The sequence below is a fragment of the Pygoscelis adeliae genome, unplaced genomic scaffold (genome assembly GCF_000699105.1).
Source record: "Pygoscelis adeliae isolate BGI_AS28 unplaced genomic scaffold, ASM69910v1 Scaffold402, whole genome shotgun sequence".
In the NCBI taxonomy this organism is placed as follows: domain Eukaryota; kingdom Metazoa; phylum Chordata; class Aves; order Sphenisciformes; family Spheniscidae; genus Pygoscelis; species Pygoscelis adeliae.
Genome location: NW_008824411.1, coordinates 5,485,073 through 5,503,239, shown reverse-complemented (window position 1 = coordinate 5,503,239; position 18,167 = coordinate 5,485,073). Strand labels below are relative to the sequence as shown.

Genomic DNA, 18,167 nt, shown 5'->3' with positions numbered 1-18,167 from the left:
CAGTAGTTATGTTTTATTACCTGTGAAATGACAGAGACAGACCCCAAACCCCTGAGGTTTGGCTCAGAAGTGATGGGGAGGGTTTAAAGCCCTTCCTAGTGCTGCGTGTTATTTGGGTGCATCTCCCATGGCACTTGAAGTGTATGTGTTTATCTGCTTTGAGTCCTGGTACAAAGACGTGGTGAGCAAGAGAGGGTGTATGTGTCCATCAGGGTTGTTCTTGTGAAGACTTTTGAGTAGTTTGGGGAAAACTCTTAACTGTACATTTTAAAACCTCCAAAACCAAGAATTTTAAAACTGCAGCTCTCCTGGCTTCATTAATGTAATAGGAGGCAACAGGTTTAACAAGCAGCTTCTCCTTGACAAATTCCACAGGTTACATGCCTGGAAAACACGGTGACTTATTATTAAATCAGGTTAAACTTTGCCAAGTATGTTGGAGTACAACACTTGTGCCCTCCACACAGAGACCTTCTTGCCTATCCCTCCCGCAAATCCTTCTCCCATAGTACCTGCTACAGCCCATGTCTGCTCCACCACATCCTTTGGGTCTCCTTAACAGTGATGCCTCTTCTGAGGTTTCAGGAAGAGTTTAAGATATTGAACATACCTAGCTCTGATTACAAAGAATATAAGTGCCCTGCCAGTGATATAAGTGCCCTGCTAGTGTTTGTCGCTGCTTGCTGCAATGCTTTAGTGTCCTCTATGTGCTGGAAATAGTAGAGTAAGTAGGAAAACAGCCCATGATGCTTGGGGTAGCAGTTTTGTATTTTTTTAAGCAGGAAATTGCCTTTTGGCCTTTGGGCCAAAGCATAAGCAATTTTTTTTCAGAGCCAAAATCCAGGCTCTAAAAAAATGGGGGGGGGGGGGCGTAGCAGCAGCTGCTTGCAGCCTCCATTCACCCCATGGATCGCTGTATTCTGCAGCCTCATGGGAAGCAGTGGGAGGCAACAGCCACCTTTGGGGCAACCTCACTTCTATGTGTAGTAAATAAATGATGATTAAAGCCTTCTGTTCAGTAAGGGGAGGTAGTGATAATATTGGAGAGGGGAAAACTAAGTGTTTCACTGATGAGCCCAGACCCCTCATTCCATCAGCTCCTGAGCGTGTGTGGCAGCAGCGGCTGCTTGATGGTGAGCACCGCGCTTTCCTTAGAGACTGGCTTAACAAGAAACTCCACTATTTTGTTTTTTTCTTTTTCTTATCCCCCTTCACCATGACACATGCCCAAAACTGCTGACATGAGCCTAGAAAACAGCAAAACGGGCTGTGCTAAGAGTTGTTTGTATGTAGATTTGCCTCTCCTTGGCTTAAAGTGTTATTTTAAACAGAGATGGTAAAACCGGTGCCAGAGTTTTGCAGACAAGGTGCCTTTCCTATCTGATTAAGACTAAATGGATATATTAAGTTTCTCCTTCCCTCTACTTTAAGGATCAAAAGCCCCTTGCAGAGCCCAGGCTTATGCCACGGTGCCAGGGAGCTTTGCTTCTCAAGGGGAGAAGGGGCTCGCCAGCGGGCAGGTGCATGAGCATCCCATTCCTGGTGCTCCTCCTGAGTCACCACTGGTTATTTACTGCTCCTGGCTCTCCCCATGGTCCCCCATGACCGATACACCCCTGGCATCTAACAAGGCTTGTGTCTCAGCATGTGAGGATGTGGATAAACCCAGCTGTTTGGTGTCCCAGTCTGGGCAGAAGGAAGGTGGTAAAATAGTTCCCCAAATTATGTGCCCTCACTTGGCCTCACCCCATCCCTCGGCCAAAGCCCATTTCCCCCAGCAGTTTGTGTGTGTGATGGCAGGGTCCCCCTTCCCTCGCCAACAGAGTGGCAGCAGATCCTGCTTGCTCAGAAAGGGGAACAGGGACCCCTGCAGCTGTGTCCACTCCTATCTTCACAAGGACAGAAATTCAGGGGGACTGGCCCAAGGGTACTAAGGGTTGCTCTACATGAACACCAGGCCATGAAGGTTTTTTTCAGCCCTGAGAATATATTAAACCCCCCACCCCAGCCCCACCCCGCCCGATGTGCTTGCTCCTCTGCTCTGCACAGACTGTCCCTGGAGAGAAGCTGGAGAAATGGCTCCTGGGTGTCCCTGCCGGCAGGGGATGGCAGAGCACAGGGACCAGGATGCCATCCCCTGCTGTGCCAGCAGCAGAGGTGAGTAAAGCAACCAGAATTTCCCTGTGTGTTTCCAAGGACTTTTCAGCACCCTGCGCATGCATGTGCATAACTACAGTAATTACCTCCCTGCTATCTCACTGTCCATCTCCACTAATACTTTATGTTCTGCATACGTTTTGTTCAAGTGCCTGGGTCTGCCATGAAGCTCAGCAGGCGTTTCCTATCGCTAACCTTCCTTGTTACCAATGTGCATCTTATTTCCACTTCTAGTTTCAACTCCCAGCTACTGGCCCATCTCGTGCCTCTGCAGCTTTGAACACAGGCTCTGAGCAGATGTCTCTGTTGGATGGAGCTGCTGTGTTTACCACCCTCTGTTCTGCAGTCCTCGGATGGGTTTTTCCCCCTCCCTTGCAGCCTCCTTGGTTATTCAAACAGCTTAAAAAGCTGATAGCAAATTTGGGATCATTTACGCCTGGGAGCACCCATCCAGTTATCTATGTCCTGCATTGATATTTCAGCTAACATTTCCACTTTCTTTGTGTTTAGCACCTTGCTATGCTGGTGTTCGTGGCCATTTCACGCTCTCCCAGTTTGCACAGGGAGCCTCTTGCCCGCCACCAGTGTGAGTGGCTGCACATGTGGCTGATGGCACGACAGCCTCTGTGAGCAGTGACTGCAAAACCAGCTCTTTTTTTTTTTGGAAGGTGCCCTGGGTGCAAGTCCTGCCGAAACCCTGCTGTCCATCAGCCGCTTTGGCTCCCTTTTGGAAGGCAGACAAGAGGCAAGTGAAAACATCCCACAGCTGGAGCCGCCCCCCGCACATGCGGGTCCTCCTTGCACGGCTGCGGGATGCATCTGGGCCACTCTGGTCTCTCTCACCCACTCAATCCCCTTTAGGGATCATCAGCCGGGCCATCCGGCTCACCCCACACAACATCAGGAGAGTCCAGCCACTCCTCCCACTGCAAACCTGGGTTGTGCAACCACCGTGGGAGTGGGGTGGCCCTGCCGCGGCAGAGGGAGCTGCCCGCCCTCCCCTGCCTCTGCCAAAGGGCCGCGTTGCTTATAAATCGGGAGCAGGAGGGGCTTTCCCCGTGGCGGCAGCAGGACGGAGCACGAGTGGCCAAGGCTGGAAGGTAAGTGTCCCCAGGGGGCTGCGAAGCCTTTCCATCCCTCCCTGCCCCACGCAAGCACCCCACAGCTTGAGACTTCCGAGGTTAGCTGCTGTGAATACTTGCAGGGACGGTATGGAAAGTGTGGCAGCAACAGGGACGGGATGGCTGAGGCAGTGTTTCCTGGATGTTATTTCTAGCTTCTCTGCAAAGGGGTAGGGAATTAAATAGCATACGTAGCTGGGAGATGTTTGTGATATAAGTTAACTCCCACCATGCAAAAAATTAAAAAAAAAACAAAACAGTTAACAATGAGCAGCTTATGCTAGCGCTCTCTTCATTTAAAGAGGAAAAAGTCCAATTTTCATTCCAAACTTGGAAAGCGAAGTATTCATTAGGTGTTGCCTTTCAATAGAAAGTCGAAGCTGTTCCTGGATAATTTGGTGTTGTTTTGTAGGCAAAAAAAAAACCCCAAAACAAAACAACTGCATGCAACCCCATTTCTATACTGAAAACTTTTTTCTGGCAAATACACCATCCCCTGTGTCTGGTGGAAGCTGAAAGCGCTTCTTGGGCAGAGAAGTCGGTGCCGCCTGGCTGTAGTGCCGCCCCAGTATGCTGGGTTAATAACTCAGCCGAGCAGGGCTCTCCCCACCAGTGCTGGGGTTAAACCAGGGGTTGCAACAGCCCCCCAAGGGGTGGTCCCTGCTCTGGCAATGTCCAGCTCAAGCCACGGCATCTGGCCATCATCCCTTGTTTCATTGCCCACCACTCTCAGGGAGGGTTTGGGTCCACAATCCTGCAGCCCTGGGAGCCTCGTAGGGCTGGACGTTTGAGCCCTGGGGTCAAGCCATTTGCAGCCTGCAACAGTCTGTCTGTCCAGCCCAGACCTCCCCAGCAGGGCAGCTTTGGGAGACAGACACAAAAGTATCCCTAAAGCCAAGGTGTGTTGCAGCCACAGCCCCTGCTGGCCTTGGTGGCCATGTCAAAGTCAGCATCATCTTCCCTGGGGACGGGGAACAGGACCACAGTCAGTGATGCTGAGGCTGAATAGTCCTGGTGCACATTTGTTTTTTTCCTTTTCTAAGAAAGGCAAGGGCAGATCTCCAAAGATAAAATACAAATATTCACGACTGATAAGGAGAGATAGTTTAAACACAACTTGTAAATAAAAACTGGCAGTGATTTAACTACATACTTTCAAAGAGAGATTCCAGGTCAACTGCAGGGTATTGAAAGCAGCCTGGTGAGCATGCTGTAAAAGTGGATGGATTTATTTAAAAAAAAAAAAAAGAAAAAATAGAGACAATTAAGATTTAAAGTCATTTAATCTAACTTGTAAATTAAGAGCCCAGAATGCTGGTAAAGGGAATGAAAGTTTGGGGGTGGCATATGGAGAAATCCCCTATAGAGGGTATGCTGGCAGCTGCTCCCTGAGAGGGTGGTGACCATCTGCAGGGTTTCTCTCAGGTTAAGCCCCGTTTGCAGCCCGGGTGCCCGGCGGAGACAGCAGGGATGAGAGTGGTGGTGGCAGGCATCAGTGGGCTGACAGCCACCAAGTGCTACCTGGATGAAGGGCTGGAGCACACCTGCTTTGAGAAGAGCCGGGACATCAGGGGGCTCTGGTGCTACACAGTGAGCCAGCAGTGCCCATCCCCCCTTCCCATGGGAGCTGCAGCTTTGCAGGCTGGGCAGCAGGTCAAGCTGAGCTCCAGCAGGTGGGGAAGGGCTGTAAGAGCTTGCTGGGTGCTGACCTCTCCCAGCTGTGCTCCCCGAGACCAGGGGAAGGGGAATGGGGGGACAGTCCCCACCCTGGGGTGCAGGGCTGATGCACCCGAGGATGCCATGCCAGGAGCACAGCGAGGCTGGCCAGCCAAGCCTCTACCCATCAGTCATCAGCAACACCTTGAACAAGATGCCAATGTTCTCTGACTTCCTGAGGAATTCCCAGTGTTCCTGCCCAACACCCAGCTCCTGGACTACCTCCAGCACTATGCCGAGTGCTTCGGCCTCCGGGAGCACATCAAGTTTGGGGTGAGTGACGGGTGCCCCAGCACCCATTATTATATTATATATAATAATAATATACAAAGCAAGAGCTGCCCCACTCCCTGTGCATGCTGGGCACCAGTGGTGACTCCACTTGGCTTCCACGTTTCAGATCACTAGCGTCAGGAAATCCTGACTTTGCCACCACAAGCCAGTGGGACATGGTCACAGAGGTGGACGGGAAGCAGACATCGCACGTCTTTGCCATTATGGTCTGCAGCGGCAATTTCACTGAGCCGTCCCTCCCTCTGCACTGTTTTCCCGGTATGGTACACAGCTGCCTGTGGTTACCCGCTTCCAGGGGCTGGGGGAGAAGTGTTAGCAGTTCCTTGGAAAAAATGCTTCCCTCCTTTTCTTGCTTCTGCTTTTCAAACCTCCTGGCACGAACAGCAATACATCCTTGTGCTTCAGCAGCTTTGTCTTTGCAGGCACTGGTCACTTCAGAGCAAACTTCCAAGGTAGGATGGTTTAGCCTTGGAGAAACTGTCCGCGCAGCATGCAAGATGGGACAAGGTCCTCTCAGTGAACCTCCATCATCTTTGACAGGGCTATATTCATCACTGCTGTAATGAATCTCCCCAGCTGTCAGCATAGAGAGGGTTGCCTTGTCATCAGCATTATCAAGTGCTTCTGAAGCTGCTCGTAGGACAGAAGAGGTTTACTGGCTTTTCTGAACCATTGTGTCCCCATCTCGTAAAGGCTGAATCCTGAGACTGCACCAGCACAGCTCTTGCACATAACTGTCTTCCAGGTCCCACCCAGCACATGTGTCCCTGCTTACTGCCGTGCAGGCATGTGTGAGACCCCATTTTGGAGAGGAAGCACCAAGCCTGAGTGCATGGGATGGAGGGCCACCAATTGCACTTCCTTGCCATCTGGATTGTTTCTATGCCAGTTCTCCCAACAAAAAACACTGTAATTAATTAATTAATTAAGCCCAAGTGTCGTGCTTTAACCTCAGTCGGCAACTGAGCACCACACAGCCGCTTGCTCACTCCTCCCCCTCCCCCCCGGTGGGATGGGGGAGAGAATTGGAAGAGTGAAAGTGAGAAAACTCATGGGTTGAGATAAAAACAGTTTAGTAATTGAAATAAAATAATAATAACAATATAATAATAATAATAGTATACAAAGCAAGTGATGCATGATGCCATTGCTCACCACCCACCGACCGATGCCCAGCCAGTCCCTGAGCAGCGGCCCCCCCCCGGCCAGCTTTCCCCCAGTTTATGTACTGAGCATGACGTCACACGGTATGGAATGTCCCTTTGGCCAGTTTGGGTCAGCTGTCCTGGCTGTGCCCCCTCCCAGCTTCTTGTGCACCTCCAGCCTTCTCAGTCAGTGGAGCATGGGAAGATGAAAAGTCCTTGACTATTGTAAGCACTGCTCAGCAACAACTAAAACATCGGTGTGTTATCAACATTGTTCTCACCCTAAATCCAAAACACAGCACTGTACCAGCTACTAGGAAGGAAATTAACTCTATCCCTGCCGAAACCAGGACACCAAGTAATTAAAAGCTTTGTTTCTTTTTTCCCAAGGCATCGAGAGGTTTCAAGGCCAGTACTTTCGCAGCTGGTAGTACAAGCATTCCGACATGTTTCAGGGGAAGTGTGTCCTCGTGGTCAGCATGGGCAATTCAGGAGTGGACATTGTGGCAGCAGCCAGCTGCGTAGCTGCGAAGGTACCGCTGCCTGGCCACCCCAGGGGTGCAGAGAGGGTGATGCTGGGGGCAATAGCTCTGTTTGCCATCACCATAGGGAGAGCGAGCTGGAATCACCCTGCATGGTGTCCAAACAGTATTTCTGAACCCATATTTCTTGGTCAAAAACCTACCCTGAAAGCAAGCTGGTTGTTCTCTTCTCTCCTGTTTCACCTCCATCTCCAGCTGCCAGAAGGTGTTAAAGATGCTGTTGCTGCTTTTTCATTTCATAGTTGTCTGTGCCATGCCCCCCTGGGGTTACTTTATAAAGGCAAAGCAGCAAATTCATCACCCAAATCATTGATTCTCTGCTCTCTCCCAGGTGACCGTTTGCACCGGCTGAGGCACCTGGGTGCTCAGCCGCATGTTTGACCACGGCTACCCATGGGACATGGTTTTCAACACTCACCTTATGAACTTGATCAGAAACAGCCTCTCCAGACCCCCTTTCACAAGGGTTAACTAACTACAGGGTGAACCAGTGGTTGAAGCATGAAAACTATGGCCTTCAACCAGAGGAGGTACTTCCATCCCATGCGGTGTCGCAGGGCTTGTGTTGTGGGCAGGGGGGAGATCTCTGGCAACCAACATCAACCAATGCAGCAAACAGCACCCAGACTGGGGTGATCTTCAGCGGTGAATTTGTAGCCCGGTGGGAGAAGATAAGCTGTAGCCCCCTTAGGTAGTGCGAGATGGAGCACTCTGGAAAAGCCCAGGAAGGACCAGAGGAGTTTTCCTCATGAGGGTCCCTGGGAAAAGAGGAGGAGTGAGGATTAAAGCATGGATCAGCTCTGAAAAGAAATGGTTTAAAGAGTAATTGAGTGAATGGAGGAAGAAGACAGGAGATGTCCACGAGTCACTCAGGCTGTGGGACAGGGTGACGTTGCTGCAAGGATGAAACATGTCAGTGTTTGGAGAGGGGGGACGTAGGGCTGCTTGCTCAGAGCAAAGGATACCGGGAGGTCGTGGGGCTGGAGGGCCCAGCGGGAGGAGGAGGAGCAGGGGCACCGCCAGGGCTTGTTCATGGTCTCTAACGCTCAGAGCCCCTCAGCTCTCCACAGCTGCCTTGTACACAAGGCCGTGCTGAACAGCGACCTTCCAAGCTACAGCCTGACAGGGAGGATCACCATCAAGCCAGGCGTGAAGGAGTTCAAGGACAACTCTGTTGTCTTCCACAACTGCCCTGAGGAGGAGCCCATTGATATTGTCATCTTCTGCAATGGGCTACAATGTCTCCTTCCCGTTCCTAGAAGGAGCAGTCATCAAGGTGGAAAACAAGCACATACCCCTCTACAAATATGTGTTCCCAACCCACCGGCAGAGGCCCACCCTGGCTGTCCTTGGGCTGATCAAGCAGTTAGTTAGGAGCCATCATGCCTGCGACAGTGATGCAAGCGTGCTGGGTGACCCGTGTCTTCAAAGGTAGGAGGGCTAACACGAGCTCTCCCGTGTACCAAAATATAGTTCAAACTGGACACGTCTTGTCCCCTCCATGCACCAAGAGGGATTTCAGTCCTTGGAGACCCTGAAGCTCACTTCAAAGTGGATGAGGGAGCATTTCTAGGGCTCAGACTTCCCAAGTTATTTCACTTTAGCTGAGCTACAGCAACACAAGTGCATGATTGGTCCAAGCTACATGTAAGTTCATGACTTCTACCTTAAATCACTTTTTTTTGCCTGTTAAGCTGATGCTTTTAAGCTAATGCTTTGTACCCCACCCACTGCAAGCTGAGAGCATGTACTCTGTTCCTTACCATGACTCAGCTGATGTGCAGTCCTGCACCTGAGCCTGCAAACCATGGTCTAAAGTAGGTTGTTCAAGACAGTATTTTCCCTCTAAAATATTTTAGAAGTCAGAGCACAGAGATGGATATGTAAACCTGGATGCACAGATAGGAGTTGTCTTTAAGATATGGTGGTGGATCCATCCTGGCAGAATTCACTGGTCTTTGAGGGACAGGGTGGTTTGTCCACCATGACTACCGGAGGAGAAGAGTCCCATTGCCCCATAAGAGCAATTCTTTGCAATTATTTGGGTGAGGAAAGAAACCTACTGGTGTTTTTTGTTGTTTGGTTTTTTTAAATAAAAATAATAATAATAACCTCCCACTGGGCTGATGTGGAGGGCTGCATCAAGGCTCCTCCACAGAGCCGGGGAAACTCTGGGGTTTGTCTTTGGGATGGTGCTCTCTGCAGCTTGCATGACCCATCTCACCCCACATCATCTGCCTGTGCCCTGACAGCACAAATCTGTAAGAGCAGGAAAAAGTGCAGGTGAATTCGTAGCACTGTGGAGGGCTGGTCTCTGGCAAATTGCCATTGCTGAGATAAATCCAGTGATGAGCCTTTCCTGCCGTCCCAGCGGAGGGTTTGCCACATTTTGAATTGCTGAATGAGTTCTCAAATCCCCCCAGGAGTTAATCTCTGCAGGACGCTCTCCTCTTTTATAGGCTTGTGTTGGTTGCCTCCTCAGTCTGTCATGGAGAAGGAAGTAAACAAGAAGAAGAAAAACCAAGTGGAAAGGTAAGCCAGTCCCTAGAGCCCTGAAGGTTTTTCAGTGGATTGAAAAGCCCCTGGAGTTTGGGGGGCAGCAACACAGCTCACACTCTGTGGCTGCTCCCTGCACGTATAGTGGAGGCGGGGGAGGGATGCCCAGATCCAGCCACCCCCTTGTTCACTTGTACTGAGCCAACATAACCTTTGATTTGATGCTGATATTTTGCCTGTTGATGATGGGAAGAAATTAATTCAGAGTAGTCAAGACTAAAGCTTGCTTGGGAGTTGAGGAAGTGTGCCAGGGTCCCCAGAGACTGAGAGATAAAATAGCAGAGAAATTAATGGTAATAAATGCAATGTAAGGGCAACAAGGGCAAAAAAAAGCCAACCCGAGGTGTACGTACAAATTGTCTCACCTCTCAGCATGGGGATCTGAATTGCTGAGAATAGGTGTCAGCACATCGGCACATAGTTCACAGGCAGGCAAAAGGTCAAATCAGAGGCTAAGAATTATTAGGAAGTGAGTGAGATAAAACCAGGAAACCAGGCAATATATTGATCCATGGTTCATCTAGATTGCTGTAGTAGGAAAGGTATAGAGGGGTGAAATACAGAATTGCGCAGAACAATTGCTGTATAATACAAGGCTAAACAGCTGAAGGTGGGAGATGAAGTGGTGAATTCTGCAGGAAAGGTGAACTGGAAGCAATTCTTCAATTCACCACACATTTTTGCAATACTCAGTGGAAATTAATGTGAGGGAAACTAAAGGGTGCCGTCTTTCTCATGCTGCATGTGACTCCTCTGCAGAGAGCAAAGGGAAACTAGTTAAAAAAAAAACAAAAACAAACCAAACCAAACTGGTTTGACAAGGTCCTTCGAAAGACCTTTAGAAAAGGTTCGCCAAAGTGAAGAGAGGGGGTCCAGATACAACTTGTGGGTGATGAAGTAAAGGACCAACTGATGCATGTAAGAAAGATGTGTACCAGAGCCAGCATCACTTTACATGTGCTGTGTCACGTGCAGGATTCGGGACCGGACAGACCCTGGTTCCCACTGCACTTATGCCCAGTCCTTTCCTAAGAGGAACCCAGTTGCGTTTGGATGTAATAACAACGTGGATGCAGAACATTTGACTTCCAGTTCCTCTCAGCCCCACTGACACCAGTCCTTCTCCCACCTCTTTTTCTTCTCCAATTCATTAAGGTTCGGTCTCTCCTTTGACAAAGTCCTCAAAACTGATTGCCTGGTCTACATGGACACGCTCGCCTCCTTCATCAGTGCCAAGCCCAGCATGCTGGGGCTGCTCTGCAGAGACCCCTAGCCGGCCCTCACAGTTTTCTTCAGCCCCCGCACCACCTACCAGTACCGGCTGGGGGGCCCCAGGCACTGGGAGGGGGCACGCCAGGCCATCCTCACCCAGTGGGACCAGGCCCTGAAGCCCACAAGAACGCAAGTCCCTGCTGGCTCCTCCGGCCCCTGCCCTTCTCTCCTGACTGTGGTGGAGTTTCTCCTGCTCCTGGCTGCCCTGGTTTTTGGTTTCCAGTAGATTTTAGAGCCTGTTTACGTTTTTTCTTGTCCTTGGGGATGTTACCTCAGGTCAGACAGTTCCACAGAGTGCCACAGGACAGGGAGAAAGGGATTTCAGCAGATTGCAACAAATTTAACCAGCAGCACAAACCTCTCTCTGCTCCAGCTCACCCTCAAGCACAGCTTTGCAGAACTGATTGGCCAGGGATGGCAGCCTCCCCCCAGCATTTATTACGCCTCTGCTGCTCTCCTGCCTGCTGCCGTGAGCAGAGCATGGCTGCGTGGCACGGCCATGCCTGGACCACGCTCGCCAGGATGCGGTGAGGACAAGACTAGCAAAAATGGCTTTGGGTGTCACACATGGAAAGGAGCACAGGTGCCCAGCCCTGCCCCAAATCGCCCGGGAATTGGGGTCTTTAGTCCAGCAAGGGTTTATCTGGGCTGGGTAAGCAGGTCAGGCTGTCCCTTATTCCAACCTTAAACCCTATGACCCAAAAATCCCAGTTTGGGTTGAATCGATGCATCTTTCCAGTGAAAGGGCTGCAGTGGTTTGTCACCCCAGAGAGCAGGGCTGGTACCCTGCCAGGTTGAGCGCTCCTGGTTCCACTTCCCTGCATTCTCCACCACCGGACAATCCTGGGGCTTCATTTCGTGTGTGGGAAGACTTTCAATCAATAAAATCTCATCGGCTGTGGCAGGAGCGTGCTGCAGGCTGCCACCTTGTCATCTCCCTGTGTGCACGAGAAGACCTAGGGGGTCCCGTGCCTGGGCTGGGGCTGTGCCAGCAGGTGCCGTGGGCAACCCACAAGCCTGGGGCTGCAAGGGCTTTCACTGACCACCAAAAATTAGGCTGCACTGTGCACTGTATCCCCCATCCATGCCATCTGCTGGCGTGCAAGCAAAGAGAGCATGTTTTGCCGATTTCCCGGGGATGCCAAGTGAGCACCTGCCCAGCACAGGCAGCACACAGGGGAATGGATCAGGACAACCCCAAGCTGCTGCCAGGGCTGAGGCTGCAGCGAGTTGCAGCATGGGAGTCCTTGCAAGCGGGGCCCCCTTGGGATTATGGTCCGGATTTCCACACAGCACCGCCACAGGGAGGTTGGGAACTTTCTGCCAGCGCATTTAAGCACAGCAGAGTGGGGGAGTGCCGGTGTAAAGGTCGGTGGTGCAAGAGCTGCGGCGAGCTGCCTGGACTTCAGCCTTTCTTTTAAATCTGCGTCTAGAGGAACTCGAAGCAAAGTTCGGCCAAAGCCTGAGCAGCAAAGGCACAGCACTGCCCTGCAAGGTTTGCTCCTCGTTTCTCTCTGTCTGGGTTTTGCAGGCTTTAAAAGCAGGCAGCCAGCTCTCCAGGGTTTTGGCGTTCACCGCCAGCTTTGCCTCGCTGCTGGCGGGAGGAGAGGGGGTGTCGCGGGGACGCTCCAGAGCAAAGCCATCTGTAGGCAGCACCGGAAAAGAGGGGTGACTTTAGTATCCCGGGCACGTCGCTACCCTTTCCCAAAGCCAAGGGAGGCTCCGGAAATGGGGGGCGGGTGAGTGTTGGTATGTCCTGCCCTGTTCCTGCAGATCAAGGAGTGGCTCAGGCTGGGCTTTTGGATGCAGAGGGGTTTTTTTGCACCTCCCCCATTTTTCCTGGCTCTCTGCAATTTCCTCCAGTTCCTGTTTATGTTAACTTACTTTTTGACACAAAACAGGTAGGAAAAAAGTTATAAATTACTCTTTCTTCAGACTCTGCAGTAGGAGCATTTGTTATCTAATCAAAGTTCACATGGGTTCATTTTTTTCCTAGTTTCTTTGCTTTCCAGTCAAGCTTGATGCAGCTCAGTTTACACACCCCGAGCTTTGAGTTCCTCCCATTTATAGCCTGCGTTTCCTGGGTTTCTTACCTTTTGTATATTCTGTAATCCCAGCCGCACTTTCATGGTCCTGTCTAACTTCTGAATCACTGCGCCATGCTCCTGCTCAGTCAGGCATCACTTTTTGTTTTCGAGAGAATGCCCTTTAATGGGAAATTAAAAAGGAGAGCGTGAAATCGAGCCAGCTTAGCTGAAATTGTTTCTTGAAAAGGTTTCAAGAGGATCACTTTGTGCAGGCAGAAGCAGAGAGCTGTGAGCCCCTTCCCCTTCTTTGCATGCCCTGGTTTGGGCCAGGAAAGGGAATAAATAGAAGCGGCAGTGCAGCAAGGTTTAAAAGTACCTCCTTTTCCCCAGCCTGCAGGAGGGGAATCTCTGGGCCCTTGGTGTGGGCTTAACACAGCGGGAAGGGTAATGAGCAGTGTCCGTCTGTAATGCTCGAGTCAGGAGCTGGTGATGGCTTTCTCCAAGGACAGTTTTCCTCCATGGACACCTGCAGCCAGAGAAGACCAGGGGTGTTTTGCTGGGGATTGGAAGAAGGGACTGGTGTTTCTGCTAATCCCTGGGCTATTTTATTTCCAGTTGCTCACGACCAGCCTGTTGCCAGCTGCAGGACAGCATGGTGCGGCGTGTGGCCGTTATCGGGGCCGGCGTCGGCGGGTTGGCCTCCATCAAGTGCTGCCTAGATGAGGGGCTGGAGCCTACCTGCTTTGAGAGAAGCGAGGACATCGGGGGGCTCTGGTGCTACGCGGTCAGTGGGCTCTGCCTGCATGGGGAGGATTGTCCCTGAGTTTGTCCCCTCCCTTGGATGCCCTTTTCCTGCAGCAAAGAGGAAAGGGTGGCCATGCCCTTGGGGACCATCCCTGTCACAGGCATGGGGCTCCCCCTGACTCCAAGATGGAGAAGGAAATGGAGGGAGCAGAAGCCATGGTCACCAGGTGCTAGTCCTGGTTTTTTCCTTGTACCCAAATACAAGAAGGAAAAATACTCAGATACTTTGGGGGGAGAAAGTCATTCCCCGCACACCTGCAAACGGCACTGCTGGCTTCACACAGGACTCCATGGATGGCGGGAGGGTCAGCGTGTACCGCTCGGTCATCACCAACACCTCCAAGGAGATGTCCTGCTTCAGCGACTTCCCCTGCCCGGAGGATTTTCCCAGTTTCCTACCCCACAGCCTCCTTCTGGAGTACTTTCGGATGTACGCCCGGCACTTCGACCTCCTGCGGCACATACACTTCAAGGTGAGCGGGAATCCCAAACGCCATGGGGAGAAGAGCCATCAGTGGCTGCAGATACCAGGGCACTGCCCAGGTGGGACGGGACAATGCTGGGTGTGATCCCATGAGGACCATGTGCCTTTTGCATCCTGAACGCAGCTGTTTTGGCCCCATGTTTTAAATTAGGCTGCTTGAACATGGGCTGCCTGGTGCATACCCCCCGTCAATGCCATCACCAGGGGAAAGGTGCAGGGTGGGATTTAACAGCTTCAGAGATGACATGCAGCTCCCCGGGGACCCAGCCTGCCCGTGGCAGCCCCAGCCCTTTGCAGGCAGGTCCTCTCCGAAATGCAGTGCAGCCCCTGACTGCTGTTTTGTTGGGCCTTGGTGCAAGACGACAGCTCTCAGCGTGAGGAAGTGCCCAGATTTCACCACCTCGGGCCAGTGGGAGGTGGTCACTGAGACTGGTGGCGTGCGGGAGTCGCACATCTTCGATGCCGTCATGGTTTGCACCGGCCATTACCAGGAGCCCTACTTACCATTGGCTTCTTTCCCAGGTAAGCCCTGCCTCGGCAGCAGGGTGGGCTGGGGCAGCCCCCCGGGGTTTCACACATCACCCGTTGGGTCCCTTGGCTGCATTTTCCTCTGAGGTTCTTGCATGAGAATTTGCAAAGCAGGACCAAGCCGAGGAGGTGCAGGAGGGTGGCATCACCCAGAGAGCCAAGACTTCCACGGGCTTCTCAGCTTCAAGCAGAGGTGGGAGGTAGAGAGTCGGGGGCTGCAGAGGGTCCGGGCACGAGGCTGGGACAAGCAAATATATCTGGCAGTAGGAGATGCTCCCTGCTCTCTGCCTAGGTATCAACACTTGCTTCAAAGGCCAGTACCTCCACAGCCGGGAATACAAAGATGTGGAGGCTTTCCGGGGAAAGCGGGTCCTCGTGGTCGGCATTGGCAACACCGGCGGCGACCTCTCTGTGGAGCTGAGCCGCGTGGCTGCAAAGGTACAGCTCTGCAGCGGTGCCGAGCCTGGCCAGGGACCATGAGAGCTGGTGGCTCGGGGTACGCGCAGGAAGCTTTGCCCACCAGGTTTCTCAATAAATAGCACTTCAAATTGAGGGCAATTGAAAAAGCTCTGCAATTCCTGGAGAGTTTGGGCCACCTGAGGAATGGCCATTCAGCAGCTGTGGGAACATTGCAGAAGCCACCATGAGCTGTTCGGTTCATCCGGACACTGTCTCCTTCCCTCAGGATAACCCTCTTGGCTCCCAAGTGCAGGAGATGGGATTTGCCATTCAGGGCAAAACTGGCAACGAGGTGTCTGAGCAGGAGGCTGAGACCTGCCTTCTCCCCTAGGTGTTCCTCAGTGCCAGGAGCAGCACATGGGTGTTCAGCCGGGTCTCGGACCACGGCTTCCCCTTCGACATGGTCAGCACCACCCGCTTCAACCACTTTCTCGACTGGCTTCTCCCATCAGCCCTCACGAAGAGGATCAGGTTTCGGAAGTTCAATTCGTGGTTTAACCACGCAAACTATGGCTTGGCTTCCACCAAAAGGTGTTTTTTCTGGCTATTTTGTTAGTTGGTTGGGGGTTTTAATGGCGTGAAATGCTCAATTTTTAGTTTCAGGGGATGTTTGTGGAATAGCAAACCATTGGAGGGGAACTCTGGCTACAAAAGACATTTCGGGTCCCTCACAGATACTAACATTGCTGTCCTCTTTTTCACCTGCAAGCTCCAACTTTAAGGTAATTATCAACGAAGAGCTGCCATTTTGTCTCCTCTCTGGGACCATTGTATTGAAGCCAAATGTGAAGGAGTTCACCAAAAGCTCTGCTGTTTTTGAAGACGGGACAACCGAAGAAAACATCGATGTGGTGCTCTTTGCCACGGGCTACATCTTCTCATTTCCCTTCCTCGAAGAGTCGGTTCGCAGCCTCTTTGATGACAACCGTTCCCTCTATAAACGCATCTTTCCTCCCCAGCTGGAAAAGCCGACGCTGGCCATCATCGGCTTAGTCCAGCTGACCGGCTCTGTGATGGTGGGAGCAGAAATGCAGGCTCGCTGGGTGACAGGGATCTTTGCAGGTGGGAGACGGGGTGCAGGGATGGGGGGGATCTACTGAGGTGGGAGGTTTGGGGCAGCCTGATCTGATGTCCACAGAGCCTAGGGCATATTTCAGCTCCTGCCACTGCCCATGGTGGCCATTTGTAGCACTGTAGCCTCTGCCCCACCACTGCATTTCCATATCCCTGCTGCTCCACGCACACTGCCATAACCAGCAAGCATGAATGTTCTTGGTAAAGGGGCTGGGAGCATGGGAAGGGGGTGAACTCTTAAGCTTAAGGTGCTGCTGGAGGTCTCTGGTTTCTCTGTCTTCTCAGGCTGGAACAAGCTCCCTCCCACCAGCAGGATGATGGCTGATGTTTTGAAGAAGAAGCCACCAGTCAAAAGGTGCGTGATGCACCATGTGCTTGCCAGGGTAACGTGCATTTATTCCCTCACCACCCATAGCGAGGTAGGGAAATGTTGTTGTGACTCCTTCGTGGATGACGGACCAAGACACCAAGGGCAGGGTGCTCTGGAGCAGCTTACAGCAAGACCCAGGACCTGCAGGTCCCCTCCGCCAGGCCTCCAAGTCATGCCCTCATTCCCAGCATGTCAAGATGGAGGTTTGGTTTCCTCCAGACTAAGGGTGCCATCTCGTGGCTTCTCCCTCTGAAATCCAGGCAGCACAGAGCACTGGGGTCAGGGCCAAGCCCCATCCAGAAACCCCACTGGAGCCAGGCCATGCGAGTGGGGGCAGTTTGGTGGCAGTTTTTTGACAGGACAAGATGAGTATTAGACAAGGCTGGAACTCGTCCATCGTGTACGTGGGAGTTAACGTCCTGCCTTGTTGGCACTGGGATTTTACAGGAGGTCGAGATGTGTCCTCGAGGCTGTGGGATGGGTGATATAGATGTGCTTCCTTGCAGCAGCTTTTGGGAGCAAGGAGGGGGACCTTGGGACAGATGGCGTGCAGGCTGGATTAGGTCTGCCAGCAAGGCAGAGCTGGCTTACAGGACACTGATGAAAATCTGGGACAAAACAAAGCCATGGGGATTATCACCAGGAGTCCCAGCTATTGCAGACATGATGCCGTTACACAGAAATACAGGAGTCTGAGGTGAAACGGAGCTAAACGCAAGGCTGTCCCAAATTTGCTGAAGCAGACTGAGCACACATCCTCCCTCTTGCGAGGGAGATGAGGCCTCAAGCAGAAAAATCCTGGAGATCCCTCCCAGCATGGGAAGCTTTCTGCATCTCCCAGTTTTTCCCAGTCCCCTTGGAAGTCTTATCTGTGAATGTCTACTCCTCTACCTCTCAAAATCCACACCTGTGAACCTCAAGAAAGGACATAGCGCGGGTATTTGTGGCATTACAATGATAGCAGTATTATGCTAGAACCATTTTTGAGGCCACAACCAGATCACAGAGACAAAACAAGCTTCTGCCTATTCCCTGCCCCAGCGTAACTGCTGGGGACCAACCCCACAGAGGCTCTTTCAGTGCCTTTAGGTTTATTTGGGGCTGAGGGAGCTCGGCCCTGGAGACCGGGGCTCGGCCAATGTCTGAGCCCAGAACTCTTGCTTTCCATGGAGCTGGGAACAGAGATGGGATGATGCTATTTGATTTTGTCTCTTTTATATCCCATTGAAGGAATCCATCTGAGAGGGAGAACTTGAAGATAAGTTTTATCAGCTACACCGATGAAATTGCTTCGTGTGCTGGCGTAAAGCCCAGCGTGCTGAGGCTGCTCCTGACGGACCCCCGGCTGGCCCTGGCCGTCTTCTTCGGTCCCTGCACACCCTACCAGTACCGACTGGTGGGACGGGGGAAGTGGAGCGGCGCCAGAAATGCCATCCTGACTCAGTGGCAGCGGACGCTGAAGCCCTTGAGAACTCGGGTGGTGGATGACTCCTCCAATGGCTCCGACAGCTGGCGCTGGATGTGCCTCCTGGCCCTGCCAGTGGCTCTCACAGCAGGTTTCATCCTTTCTAAATACCCCTGGCTGGGCTGGAGCCCCCAGGCAGGTCCCCAGCTGTAG

General features: G+C 52.1%; 1 protein-coding gene and 1 pseudogene across 1 annotated transcript; both read left to right on the top strand.

Moving 5' to 3' along the window:
- The first annotated feature begins 4,748 nt into the window (after window positions 1–4,748).
- Window positions 4,749–11,029, top strand: LOC103914102 (annotated as a pseudogene).
- A 2,453-nt stretch (window positions 11,030–13,482) lies between these two features.
- On the top strand, window positions 13,483–18,167 carry FMO4 (flavin containing monooxygenase 4). The gene is made up of 8 exons (XM_009320709.1): window positions 13,483–13,614; window positions 13,919–14,107; window positions 14,478–14,640; window positions 14,939–15,084; window positions 15,437–15,636; window positions 15,815–16,167; window positions 16,465–16,534; window positions 17,780–18,167. The coding sequence occupies exons 1-8, from the start codon at window positions 13,483–13,485 to the stop codon at window positions 18,165–18,167; spliced, it is 1,641 nt and encodes a 546-aa protein (XP_009318984.1).

Coding starts and splice junctions, on each gene's coding strand:
- FMO4 (XM_009320709.1), top strand. CDS start 13,483: ATGGTGCGGCGTGTGGCCGTTATCGGGGCCGGCGTCGGCGGGTTGGCC. Junction 14,108..14,477: donor TGCGGCACATACACTTCAAG/GTGAGCGGGAAT, acceptor CCTTGGTGCAAG/ACGACAGCTCTCAGCGTGAG. Junction 15,637..15,814: donor GGCTTGGCTTCCACCAAAAG/GTGTTTTTTCTG, acceptor TTCACCTGCAAG/CTCCAACTTTAAGGTAATTA.